The sequence below is a fragment of the Sus scrofa genome, chromosome 18 (assembly GCF_000003025.6).
Source record: "Sus scrofa isolate TJ Tabasco breed Duroc chromosome 18, Sscrofa11.1, whole genome shotgun sequence".
NCBI lineage: Eukaryota > Metazoa > Chordata > Mammalia > Artiodactyla > Suidae > Sus > Sus scrofa.
This window is the reverse complement of record NC_010460.4, coordinates 50,825,322-50,839,382: the sequence shown is the minus strand read 5'-3', so window position 1 is coordinate 50,839,382 and position 14,061 is coordinate 50,825,322. Positions and strand designations below refer to the sequence as shown.

Here is a 14,061-nt window from a genome sequence, read left to right as displayed (position 1 = left end):
TGTGGCTGTGGCGTAGGCCGGCAGCTGTAGCTCCAAATCGACCCGTAGCCTGGGAAGCTCCATGTGCTGTGGGTGACCTTATGTCAGGAGAATCATCTCCTTAGGGTGATCCTGGAAGATGGAGCCGCGCTGTTGGTGGGCGAATGTCAGAGGCAGACGATGCCGATGCTTGGGGAACTTGGGCAGAACAGCTCGGGATTCCATCACGCCACCCAGAATGGCCAAAACGTAAGGCCTGTGAATTGCCGACTTGATACTTGGGATCACACTTGACCGTGGGTAACTGAAACCTTGGAAGGTGAAAGCAGGGATAAGGGCAGACGGCTTTATCAGAACTTCCTTCATTTTCACGGCCGAATGACATTGCATTGTATGGATGGACTCTGTTTGTCGAGCCGGACATCTCAGCTGTCTCCATCTTTTGTCTCCTGTGAGTAACGCTGCTGTGGACAGTGGCACACAGTACCTCCGACCACATTCGGGTATATATCTAGGAGCAGAACTGCTTGGTCATGCGGTAGTTCTGTTTAACTTTTTGAGGACCCACCAGACTGTTTTTTACAGCAGCTGCCTCATTTTTCATCCCACTGGCAAAATGCACGGGGTCCAATTTCTTCATACCCTCACCATCACTTGTTCTTGGCCTTTCAAAACCATCATAGCCATCCTAGTGTGTGTGAAGTGTATCTCCTGTGGGTTTTGCATTTCCCTGTTGACTTAAGGACATGGAGAATCTTCCCATCTGCTTACTGGTTATCTGTATAGGTCTACTGAAGTTCTCTGCCCACGTGTTAGTTGGCTTGTCTTTTTCATGTTGAGTTGTAGGAGTTATTTCTACATTCTGGATATTAAACCCTTATTTTCTTCTACTCTGAACATTGTATTTTCACTTTCTTAATAGTGTTCGTGGAGTTCCCATCATGGCGCAGCAGAAACGAATCTGTCTAGGAACCAGGAGGTTGCAGGTTCGATCCCTGGCCTCACTCAGTGGGTTAAGGATCCGGCATTGCAGTGAGCTCTGGTGTAGGTCGAAGACACAGCTCGAATCTGGCTTTGCTGTGGCTGTGGCTTAGGTTGGCGGCTGTAGCTCTGATTTGATCCTCAGCCTGGGAACCTCCATATGCTGCAGGTGCAGCTCTAAAAAGAAAAAAAAAAAAGTGTTTTCTTCTAAGAGTGTTATGCTTTTAGCTCTTATATTTAGGTTGTTAATCCATTTTGAGCTAACACTTGTGTGTGGTGTGAGGTAGGGCTCCAACTCTATCCTATGAAACAGGCAAATTCATAGAGACGGATAAGTGGTTGGCAGATAAGTAGGCCTGGGATGGGGAGGGGGGATTGGGCATGATTGCTTATGGGGACGAAGTTTCTTTTTGGGGTGATGACAATATTCTAAATTTGGATAGTGGTGACGGTTGCATAATTCAGTGAATACATTAACAACCACTGAATTGTACACTTTAAAAGGGTGAATTTTATGCTATGTGAATTATACCTCAATAAAGCTGTTATTAAAACAAACAAAAAGAACAGCTGGTGGCCCGTAGGAGGGGGACAGGCCTGGCAGCCCCGCCTCCTGCTTCTAGAAGAGCAAACATGCTGCCCTCCTGTGGCCTCTGGTGGCCGCCAGCCAGACTTCTGCCCTGCCAGGGCTGTTTTAAATCAAATACCCAGGAGTCTCTCTCAAGAGTCACATTTGAGGTAATAAAGGGTCCACTCTCATCGGCTTTTCTCCACTTTGGTCCCAACCCCAAATGCAGCTGTTGTGGGCTTCTCATCCCTTTTATCAGCCACGAGATGGAAAGAGGCCACAGACGGCAGATCCGGTGCACATCTCTCTCCCTGGAGTAGACGAAGCACAGAAGGAAAAGCAGGACGCTGATGGTCCCAGTGGACCCCAGGGTGAGGCCAAGACCCAGCCCTGCCCCAAGTCCCCCCTGTGGAGGGAAAGGCTGGGCCTCCGCCTTGTCCCCTGCCATGACCTCAGGGACAGTTGTGTGAGGGTCCTCCTGCCACCGGGCCAGCCTGGGGCTGGGTGTGGGCTCTTTGCTGACCAGCCCAGCTTGGGTTCCAACTGGGATTTGAGCATTTAAGCCCAGATTGCACTAGCCAGTTGCACGAGGCCTTTTTGTGGAAGCTTTGTGGTGGCGGGGATGGGAAATTCTCGGACATGAAGGGCCACCATCCTGCAGTGGAAGGGATGGGGCGTCAGCATCCTCCCACAGCACAGCTGGCAGCGGCCCTGGAGAGGCTTCTCTGGCACAGCCTTCCTGGGCAGAGGCTGCTGACAACCAGGGCCGAAGAGAGCGGTGGGCACGGGTGGGGACTGTGGCTGGCAGACTGTGCAGGTCCCGGGGGGACACCGTCAGCCGCTTCAGTACAACTGAAGCTCCAGGCTGGGAGCAGAGCGCCGAAGCCAGTCTGGTTGGTGCCAGTGCTGTTTGGAGCCCAGGGGGCCTCCGTCTGGGCAGCTCCGGCTGCCGCCACCAGGCCTCTGGGGCCCCAAGCCGTCTCTGCCTTCCTGCTTCCCACCAGGGCAGAGACCTGGGTGCGAAGCAGGCTCCAGGAGGTGGTCGTACAACCTCCCTGTGAGGTCTGCCTGGCCAGGAAGGAGAAGGGCTGGAGGGTGAGCTCCCAGGAAGGCTCGGCCCCCCTGTCCTGGCCCCAGAGGCCGAGGGGCCTGGCTGGCCCCGTCCCCCGTCTCAGGCACCTGCAGCCCTTCACCGGGATTCACAACCACCTGGCTGCCATAGACCGGCCTTGACATTTTAATTACAGTCATTAAGATGCCTCCTTTTGCTGTGGCCACGTCAGCAGTTCCAGGCCCTTCTGTGTGGAGCATCTCAGCCTCGTCCCTTCTACCTGGCGGCTAACCCCTCCCCTGCCCTCCAGGGCGCTCCGTCCCACCTCCCCAGCTGGATGGGCTGGGTTGCAGGCAGCACCTCGTGCTCCCTCCCTGCTCCCCCGACCCTGACCGTCTCAAGGAGGGTCAGACCCTGCGCGGAGACCACGGCGCCAGGTTGGGGCGGGAGCGCTTTCCCGTGGAAGGTTCCCTCACTGGTGTCCAGGCCACCTGTCTGCCTTGTCTCTCTGGTCTTGGGACCTCTGCTTGGGACACATGGCCCCCAAAGGGGCTCACTGCGGTGTCCCCCTGTCCCCAGCCTCTCCCCAGTGGGAGGACCCAGGTCCCATGGGCTCCCCCTGAGCAGACTCGCAGTGAAGTGGGGACATCTACCACGGGTCCACTGCCCCGCGACAGCTGGGGTGGGACATGCACCCTGTCTGTCCCCTCGCAAGGCTATGAGCAAAGCGCCTGTCTCCTTGTGCCTCCTCCAAGACCTGAGCCTGGGTTGAGAGTCTAATTCCCAGTAAAAGCTGTTCTGCCAAACTTAGCACAAAATGGCAATTCTGGGCTTGAACTCTACCTAGCAACAAGATTAGCAGCTGATTTTGCAAGCTGGTATTTTTATCCCTGGGACTGGAAGCGCTGAGAAAAGTGGCCTCCTCCTGCAGCACCTGGGGACCCTCCCCCCCAGGCGCTCCTCCTGGCCCCATGCCCAGCTCTGGCAAGTGAGAAGGGGGGCCATGGAGCCTCCAGAGAGGAGTGTCGGCCCGGGTCCATGAGGAAGCACCGGCTGGATGCCGAGGCCTGGCCTCCTCTCCCTCTCTCCGCCTCCCTCTTCCTCATCCTCTGTCTCCGCCTCCCCCACCAGCTGCACTTGCCCTGCTGTGTTGCACTCTGGGCCCCGCCAGTCGGGGAACCGATGGGGCCGGGGCTACAGCGGGCTGGGCAGCTGCAGGATGCCCTGGACCGCTTCCTCGCATCCCTCCCCCAGCTCCTCTCTGCCTGCCTTCTCTCCACCCCTCACCATGATCAGAACCTTCGGCAGCTGAAAGCCCCAGTGCCACTTATGTGGCTGCCATCTGCCAAGCTACCACCTAGGAGTCATCATGGCTCCTGGTTTTAGAGAGGAAATACGGTGGTGGTCAAACCTCCTGGAGCTGGACTTCTAGTTCCAGAACAGGATGGATGGCATAGCCTCCCCTCCCAGCTCCTCCTCCCTGGACGTAATCCAGCAGACACCCAGACAAGGGCGCTGAGAGCTCCAAAGGAGAAGGCTGTCTGGCTGCGGCCGGGGGGCTTCATTTTCTAGAAGGTAAACATTATAGAACCGAAAAGTACACGAACCAAATTAAAAACTTTGCTGGATCAACTCTCGTGGCTGGAGATGACAAAGGGCAGAATCAGTAGCCTCGAAGAAAGACCAATAAATTTACTCACTCTGAACAGGAGGAAAACAGCCTGAAAAATAAAACAGAGCCTCATAGACTGGTGGAGCATCAACAGGAGCTACAACACTCGATCACTGGGGTCCCAGAAGGCAGGGAGAAAGGATGTGAGGCTCCAAACGTAATTCAATAAATATGTTTTGGGAGTTCCCGCTGTGGCTCAGCCGGTTGAGAACCTGGCTAGTATTCATAAGAATGCAGATTTGATCCCTGGCCTCGCTCAGTGGGTTAAGGATCTGGTGCTGCCTCAAGCTGGTGCAGAGTACACAGATGCGTCTCAGATTCGGTATTGCTTTGGCTGTGGCGTAGGCCAGCAGCTGCAGCACCAATTCGACCCCTCGCCTGGGAATTTCCATGTTTCACAGGTGGGGCCCTAAAAAATAAATAAATAAATAAATAAAAATAATGTTTTTTTTAAATCCCAATTTTTACAAAAGACATAAAATGTACAGATTCAAGAAGCTAAGCAAACTCCAAATAGGAAAAACCTAAAGAAAGCCACCCCAAGACACATCATAATTAGACTTCTGAAAGCTAAAAGCAAAGAAGAAAAAAAAAATCTTAAAAATAGCCAGACAAAAATGACACATTTGTAATAGAAGAATACCACTCAAATAACAGCAGATTTTTCACCTGAACCCATGATAGTCAGGAGAGGGTGACACAATATTTTTCAAGGGCTGAAATAAAATAGTCAATTTCAAAATCCAGTGAAAAGATCCTTCAGGAATACAGGGGAAATAAAGATAGTTCCAGATAAGGAAAAACTAAAGAGAATCTGTTGTTACCACATCTGTCGTTAAAGAATGGCTAAAGTGGGAGTTCCTGCTGTGGCGCAGCGGAAACGAATCTGACTAGGATCCATGAGGTTGCGGGTTTGATCCCTGGCCTCGCTCAGTGGGTTAAGGATCTGGCATTGCCGCGAGCTGTGGTGTAGCTCACAGACGCAGCTTGGATCTGGCGTTGCTGTGGTTGTGGTGTAGGCTGGCAGCTGTAGCTCCGATGTGACCCCTAGCCTGGGAACTTCCATATGCTGTGGGTGCGGCTCTAAAAAGCAAAAAAACAAAAACAAAACAAAAAACCCCTAATATATGTTTAGTAAGATCGCTAGATATGTCACAAAAAGTCAATTTCATTTCTATACATTACCAAGAGGAAATGAAAATAAAAGATGCAATATCATTTACAGTATAAATCTAACAAAACATGCAGAATCTACACGAGGAAAGTTACCGCATGCTGATGAAAGCGGTATTTATACTTGGGGAGACAGACCGTGTCCACGGCTGGACGGGTCAGCATGGTAAAGATGTCAATTCCTCCTAAATGGATTTATAGGTTTAGTGCATTTCTTACCAAAGGCTCAGTGAGATTTTTTTTTTTTAGGCTCTAGACAGGCTTTTTCTAAAATTCACATGAAAAGGGAAAGATCCTAGAATAACCAAAACAGTTATGACAAAGACGATTCCTAACATCCAGGCTGACCAGATAGCCAGTTATCAAGGCAGGGTGTTGATGATGGGAGGCAGACATATAAATCAACGGGATAGAACTGAGGCCCGAGGGAGTTCTCCCGTGGGGCAGCAGGCTAAGGATCCAGCACTGTCATTGCAGCAGCTCAAGTTGCTGCTGTGGCACAGGTTTGATTCCTGGCCCAAGAATTTCCACATGCCAAGAACGGCCAAAAAATAAAACAAAACAAAAAAGAATTGAGAACTCAGAGTAGAGCCACATAAATACGTCCAATTGGTTTTTTGTTTTGTTTTGTCTGTCTGTTTTGTTTTTTGCTTTTCTAGGATCGTGCCCGTAGCATTTGGAAGTTCCCAGGCTAGGGGCTGACCTGGAGCTACGGCTGCCAGCCTACACCACAGCCACAGCAACGCGGGATCTGAGCTGCGTCTGGGAGGTGCTGATCCATGGAGTCCAGGATGTCCTGATGCTGTCCAGTCCAACAGACTGCCATGGAATGCTCCAGAAGCACTGCCTGCCTCCCCCCAACCAAGGGCCCACTTCTGTTCCTGGGTGGACTCACTCAGGAACAGAGCAGGGGTGCCTCTAGCTCTTGGGGGGGTCCCGGCATGGGAGGCGTCCCTGCGAGAGGTGGCGCCCCAGGGGGGTGGGATGAGTCCCGGGGAGTCAGGGTTCCCATGAAGGGGAGACAGCCCTGCCACTCTCTCCACCAGAGGAAGCCTCTGGCCGTGTCCCCAAGGAGCCCGCGTCCAATGTCCTGGCGGAGCGTGGTGAGTGGTCTAGAGACTCGCCTAGTGGCTTCCTCTCTACTCCCTCTCAGCTCCCCGAGTCTATAAACGAGGCGGCGGGGGATCGGGAGAACAAGAAGGCATCCTCCTCCCTTTTGGGGGTGGGGGGAAACGGAGCACTGCCCCCTCCCCTGGCACATGAGGCCAATGCGTGTCCTCCGGCCCCACCACACCCATCGCTGGCCGAACAGCTGGCTCCAGGGCTCCGCAGGGGTGGGGGGACCCACCTCAGAGCACTAGTGAACTAGTTCCAGCTAGTGCTTCTTGGACTCTGGGGGGCATCAGGATTCCCAGCCCAGTTTCTGGCCCCAAGAACCACCGCCACGCGTGCCAGCACCACCACAGGGATCGGCACGAACCCCGCACATGGGAGACTCGGGAAGGCAGGGCTCATGCTCTTGGTGCTCCCAGACACGGACAGGGCTGTTTACCAGGGGGGTCTCACCCCCTCGTCCTGCACTGCCTCCCCTCCCCTTTGCAGTCTTCTGCCAGCACCCTGCACTCTGGCCAGTGCTCCCCTGCCCCTGCGCCCTCTGCACCGGGGCTGCTGGCGCCCTCCCCATCCGAATCCCCACTCTGTAGCCTCCGTGGGGGCGTGCTGCGGGCCAGCTCGGTGGTCTCCCCAAGTCCAGGTCCACCGGGGAACACTGCCAGGTCAATGCTCCTGACCCCGATCCCTGCAAGGTCAAAACCCGGGCAGCTTTCTGATTACCCTGCCTCTCAAGGTGCAGGCTCCCCACCCCTGCAGGGGGAACCTCCCCCAGCCCCTGTCACCCCGTGTCCAGAGGCAGAGCTTGAAATGGCTGGGCCGTTAGGGCTCACAGCGCTGGGGGCTTCCTCCCCCCGTGATTCACCTGGAGAGCACCTGCCAATGCCAGGCCTCTGCAGGGGTGACACAGGGACAGCAAAGGGTCCTGCTGGGACTGGGGGCAGCAGTGGGGCTCAGCTTGTACCTCAGGGTGATGCTTCCACTGTGGCCACTGGCCAGGGGGGGCTTGACAATGAGCCGAGGAGCCCTCCAGGAGGAACCAGAACAGAGAAGGTGGAGGCCCAGCCTGAGCTCCCCGGAGAAGCCCTCACTCACCAGGGTCCCGGCACCTCTCCGGCCAGGGCCCTAGCCTAGCCTTTTCCAGGGAAGACGGTCTCCGACCCGCCCTGCGGGAGGATGGCCGTGTCAGGCCCACCGGCTCTCTGTCCAGAGCTGGCAGGACCCCCTCAGCACCAAGCCCATGGCAGCAGCCCCCCAGGGTGGCCTGGAGCACGCGGGCCCAGCCCCCTCCACCCCTCGCCCTCTGGGCGGCGGCAGCAGGTGCCAACCCCGCAGAGCGGGGCCGGGAGAGCAAACCAATGGCGTCCAGCGCGGGGCTCCGGGTCGTGAGGGGCGGGCAGCTGTGAGGGCCCTCCCTTCCCTTGGCAGGCCGGCCGGGACACCCACCCTTCAGCTGTAATGGAAAAAGCCAAGGAGGTAAGAGAAAGAAGACGAACCCGCACTCTGGCGGCCTGGCGGGGAGGGGGCGAGTCTGCAGGGACAGCGCATGGCTCTCCCTCACCCCTCAGGTTGTGACAGGGACCCAAAGGAGAGGCCCAGCTTCCTAACCATGTCCACGTGGACACCAGGGAGCTGCGAGCCAGTGTGCCAGCCTGGGGTCCAGGAAACGCACACCTAGTGGGGGCCGGGCCCAGGCGTGCGTCGCTGGGGCAGGTGCGGCTCCGGGGCCCTCACTCCACCCTTTATTCATGGAAAGAAGCCGTCAGCCTGGGCTGAGCTTGCGGCCAGACAGCCACCTGGAAGCAGACCGGGGGTGGGTTTGGGTCTGTCCCCCAGGTTGTGTTGTGGGTGGTCAGGTCTTCGAAAGGCAGCTGCCCCTCCTGGACACACCTGCCCACAAAACCTTCCTGGCTGTTCTCCCTCTTGCCAAGCTTTGGAGGCAAACTGTTGAAAGACGGCGCCTCGCCTTCCTGGCAGATTATTGGAGAATGCTGAAGAATTCCACTGTTCAGGCGTTTGCACATTCTTCATTCATTCAAGAATGCTCATCAGGAAATACCCACCGGGTCCGGCCCCCTGAGCACAGCTCCGGGAATGGGGTGGGGGTGGGGGGCGGAAGGCCTGCGACGGGACTGAGGAAGGGGACCCGTCAGCCACCTGTTATGCCTGGAAGGGACGCAGGCAGACTCACGGGCCCAGTGTCCAGGGACCAGTGCAGGGGAAGAGGGCACCAGGACCCCCTGGGTGAAGCCTTCTGAATCCCGCTCGGAAACGGATGTAAGCTCTATATAGCTACAATCGTTTTTCTTGAGCAGAAGCTTATCGGATTTCTGAAAGACACGTGAAGTCTTGGCTAGCATGCAGGCTGAATGAGAAACAGCTTTGGGAAATATTTAGGAATTCCCCATTTTGGCATTTGCTGTGTACATGGGCCAGGGACCTCTTGGCTAGAACGTGGGCGATGACCACACACAGAAAACTGTCTCGGCAGCAAATGTCACACAGACACGGATGTGCTCACATACGGATTTATTGCAAACCACCACTGGAGACGGGGCGACTCTGCAGGCGGCACCCCGCTTTCCTTGGACCTCTGCGGATGGAGCTCAGTGGCCAATCTGCTGCTGCCGTGTCTGAAGAGAGAAAACAGGCAGGGAGCACAGGCTCCAGGGCCCAGGCCGGCAGCAAGGAGCAGAGGTCGCCCACCAGACGGCGGGCGAGGGCACCTGGCAGTCTCAGCACGTGGGACCAGAGCCCCAGCCCCAGGCCGCCGCTACAGTCATAGGGTGGGGAGAAACACAACCGCGAAGACAAGAAGGGGCAAAGGAAGACAACTGAGCACGGAGCCCGCAGCCCCCAGTCTCCCAAAGAGCCGAGGTGCAGGCACCCCCACCCCACCCCGCCCCGCCCCGGAGAAGACGGCAGAGGGGAGGAGGCAGGTGGAGAGCGGCCCTCACACCGATGCGGGCCAGGGAGGCCTCTCATTACATGGGGCAGGCATGCAAACCCTGAGGGCGCTGGGAAGGTCAGTGGCCCGCCCACCAGCCTGGGCGTGACCGCAAAGCAGGGCTCTGTGCCCCCTTGGTGGAGCGCCCACCAGCCACCTGGTGTCCACATCTCCCGGGACGGCATCAGGACAAGCAACTGCTTCCTGGAGCCCAGGGCTGCGTCCGCCAGAAACCTGCCCCTACAGACGTCGACGAGCAGCTCTCAGCTACAGAGTTGAAGGCCCCCCAACAGAGCTCCTCCTCCCCCAGTGCAGTGAACACAGCTCACGGGGTGCAGAAACCTGCAAGGTGACCGCCCCAAAGGGCAGCCCCAAGGTCCTGGTACAGAGCACTGGCTCTGGGTCCTGGGAGAGCAGTGGGAGCAGAGCCGCGAGCTCTGTGCGGCACAGCACGGCCTCAGCCGAGAAGGGACAGGGCTGCAGCACGGCCGACACGCCAGGGGGTCTCCTGAGGGTGCCTGGCCCAGGTCGCTCTGACAAGAACCAGACCCCTGGAGAGGAAAGTGCTAGAGCGGGTGGGAGAGGGCAGTGGGCCAGAAGACAGGGGCTGGCCCTGCACCTGCAGCCACGAGAGACTGCCTCCGGCATCCCGAACCCGTGACCAGGACCCCAGGCTCGGCGGCTCCTGGACCGGGGGAGGCAGGCAGGTGACGTGTACAAGCAGACGGGCAGGACGGCACACGAACACACCCAGCAAGAGGACAAGGCTGAGGTTTCCCCAAACTGCCAGGAGCACGGCCCACAGTCTGCAGGCCCCGCCCCAAGCGCCAGAGCAGCAAAAGCAAAGATCACAGACAGCAGCAAGCAGAGGGCGGGGCGCCTGCTCTCGGCCCGCCGCCGGGCACCAGCCGCGCGGCCCCCGCCCACCCTGCTCTGGAACAGTCTGGAGGCGCAGGGCCAGCGTGGAGGCCGGGTTCGCCCTTGAAAGCAAGGATGGCAAGGGTGAACCAGACAGGGAGTCCCTGGCAGGAGGGAGCCGAGGGACACCGCCAAGGCCCCGCCTCCCCGCCGCGAGGGCCGCCTCTCCTTCGGTCATTAAAACTGCACGGCCCCCGGGGAGATGTTGAACATGGCCGGGTCGAAGCGCTGGCCTCGGAAGGGAGAGCCTTCAGCGTCCCACCCCTTCTTCAGCATCTCATGGACTTTCTACGAACAGAAAATAGAGAGATTAACTGTAGTCACCCGGCCCACGCGGCCCGGAGCGGAGCGGGCTCTGCCTGCCGCCTCCGGAAGAGGCCCCGCCTGGACTGAGAGCAGACCCCTCCTCAAGACTGTGCCCCCACTCCGCCCCCCAGGCCGACTCTGCCCCCGTCTTGCCCCCCAGTGAAGCACCGCCGTCTCTCTGGCTCAGAGGCTGCCCTTCTCATGAGCAATGTGTCTGAATGCCTCGAGGGGGACAGCCCACAGCGCTGCTGACCAGGTGCAAAGAGGGGGCCTCTGCTCCCCTCCCCCGGGGAGAAGGCTGGTGGCACCAAGGCCCGAGCCCTCGGCTACTCTGGGGATGACCCAGGCTGTGACTTGGAGGGAGACACCTACAAGTCCGGCTGAGGACCCCACAGCCCCCGACTTCTGTGGACCCCGGGGCGGGGGGGGTCACAGCGGCTCCATCATGCATCCCAGTATGTGGCCAGTCTGGACCTTCAGCCTTCAAGGGGCGGCAACGGACCAAGCGGCGCCTCGGCCAGGGCACTGCAGGAGGCTGTGCCCGCGAGGAGGCATCTCCCTGTGCTGCAGGCGTTCCTCCCCTGGGTCCCCGAGGCTGCCCGCCGTGCCCTCCCTGCCAACACAGTGGGCTGGGAGCCACCTTCTGTTCCTTCTGACAGGGAGAAACGAAAACACGCACTGCCTGGGGGCCAGAAGGGCCTGCCCACCCCCGGCCTCTAGGCCGACAGAGCTGAGGGGACATCCTTGGTACTGGACGAGGCTGCGGGACTCCTGACAGGCGCCTCCTTTTCCCTGTTACTGAGCCTAAGTAAGTGCACGGCAGCAAACGTGTCAGAGACCCGCAGCGCGGAGCAGGGATTAACGGATGTCACTCCCGACCCAGCAGACAGCACATGACAGGACCTTGGACAGAGCACTCGGAGGGCTGGGCACTGCAGCCTCCACGGAGGAGGTGACCAGAGAGCCCAGGGCCCCACCGCCGTCCCGCCTCCCGTCCCCAGCAGAGTCACAAGGTGACACCTTGTCGCCCGGCAACAAGCTTCCTGGCCGCCCGCCGAGCCAGGCCTCCTCCTGCATCCCCTCCTCGAGCTCCCGCCCTCCGCCCCCTCTGAAGGCCCCCTTCTCGGTCTCTCACTCAGCCTGCGCTGAGCCCCGACCCATGACGACGTCCCCATGCACCAGCCTTGTCACAGGCGGCCGACAGGCCCGCACTCCAGCTTCACGGGGAGCCCTGGGCCCCTCACCGCCACCACCTCCTTTCTCAAGCGGCTCCTCCCTCCTCACAGCCCTCATCTGAAGCCACCAGCTGGTCCTGCTGACTCTCCAGCCCCAAGTCCCTTCCTCTCCTGGGGGTGCTTTCCTCCGGGGCCCACGGAGACCACCGACTCAACTGTGCATGGCTGCAAGGCCTTTAGCACTGGAAAGTCCAGCTGCCGCACCACCAGGCCACGCCAGCTCCACCAGGTCCTCAAGCCTCCACGCTTCTCTCAGCACCTGCTCCCCAGGCTGGGCTTCCCTCAAGGCCCAGGTGCTGAGGAAGGTGCACGTGGGACCCTGGGAGGCCAGGCCCCATCTGCAGATACTCCTCCCCGAATCCCTGCTAAGCCCGGTGAGTCCCAGGCAGCAGGGCTGGCACAGGGCCGTGCCCTCAGACCCCCGCCCACCTCCCTCACCAGGGCCCTGGACATCAGCCCTTGACTGTCTCCAGTGAGGGGCGGGGAGCTGGGGGCCCTGGCTGTCCAGGAGCAGGCCAGCTGGACGAAGGGTCATCCCTGGGTCCTGCCACCAGCCATGGGCTCTATGTGTCCGCCGAAGGTCTTCGCAGGGCACTGCACTCTGCCAGGCACTCTCACTGGCTCACGGTCGGCACACTGCCTGGGATGGGAAACGGCAAGTCCTTCCAGAATCTCTCTGGACTCAAACCGCAGAGGTCTTTCCACTAGACTGCAGCGTCCTCATGGCTCTTCTTCAGCTCCTTCTTGATCGGTCAGCCCCATTCCCGAGCTGCTTCCTACTTGGGCCTCACGGCCGGTGCTGCCCACGTTGGGGCAGAGACACCCCCCCTCCAGTGGCTGCACGAGCCCAGCTCCTGTCGGGCCAGTGTTCAGATGCTCCTTCATCCGGTGGCCAGAGGCAAACACAGTGAGACTGGACCAAAGCTGCCACTTCAATGTGCACACAGGGGAGCTGCACTTCAAGTCCTGGACCCTGCGAGCTCAGCAATTACACCAGACATCACTTTCCAAAGACGAGACCACTAACGTGCCTGTGACCCAAAGGTCACCCGGAGCCCCAGCCTCCGGCCCCATACGCCCCGGTGGGTCAGGGAGCCACACCGAGAAAAGATGCAGAGACTCAGGGAGAGAAGACAGACAGGCCTGAACCAGCGCAGGGGTCAAACGCCAGCCCTGCTGTCAGATCAGCTCTGGGACCTTGAACGTGCGCTGTGACCCTTAACCCTCGACCCTCCACTCGGGCTGCCATGGAGACTGTGTCCCAGGCAACCCCACCAAACCTGCGAGCAGTGAGCGCCCAGCGCACCCTCCACGGCCCCGCGGCCCCCGCAGGAGCAAGGTGGGCCGTGTGTGTCCAGGTCTGAATGAAAGGAGGACGGAGACAGACCCACAGGCACGTGGGCAGGAGCCTTGGCAGCCACAGGCCTGAAACACTCACCGTGCAGCCCCCAGGGGACAAACAGGACACCCAAGAACCCGAACGGCATTCAGCGGTCCTGGGGGGAGCGCTGTGTTTGACACATGAGCAGCCAAACCCTGGAGAGGGGCCGTGGCGCCCAGCAAGCCCCACGCCCGCCCTCCCCGGACGGGACACGTGCTTCACCTTGGCCTGTTCCCACCGCGCCGGACTTTCGACTCCCGGTGCTGTTCACGTGGGACACTGGGAGCTAAAAATAACCTGAGACACACAACCCTCTCTCCTCCAAACAGCCACTCGTGGGATTACTGAGACAGAAGGCAGCCTGCCACCTGATCCTGTTCTCTGCACTCACCTCCTCGGCCCCCGCGCCCGCCAGCCACACGCACGCTCAGGCCTCTGACGTCCAAGCGACTCGGAGGGACCTCCTCCCCATGGCCCCTTTGTGCTCGACCGCACACTGGCCCTGAGCACGCCGGGCCTGGCCGTCCTCCCTCTGCTGAGGGTCTTGGAGGGGCTCGGGGGATCTGCCTGGACGGCCCCAGCACTGAGCTAGGAACGACAGGGCCCCGATCCCGCGGCCAGGCCCCTTGCAGCTCTGCCACCCGGGCTCCCTGTCCAGCGGTGGAACCAGAGCCCCGGCCTAGGGGGAGACCAGGCCAGAGCTGCCCACGTGAGGGCCCAGGACGACCTGCGAAGGGTGG

The 14,061-nt window shown here is 59.3% G+C and overlaps 1 protein-coding gene across 2 annotated transcripts in view; it reads right to left on the bottom strand.

Annotated features, from left to right (window-relative positions):
• Window positions 9,047–14,061, bottom strand: part of NUDCD3 (NudC domain containing 3) — a 71,268-nt gene continuing 66,253 nt past the window's right edge. For both annotated transcript variants that reach the window (XM_003134880.6, XM_013985824.2), the window contains one exon: window positions 9,047–10,687. In XM_003134880.6, coding sequence (XP_003134928.3) covers window positions 10,577–10,687 — 111 coding nt within the window. In that variant the 3' untranslated portion in view covers window positions 9,047–10,576. The remainder of the gene's footprint in view (window positions 10,688–14,061) is intronic.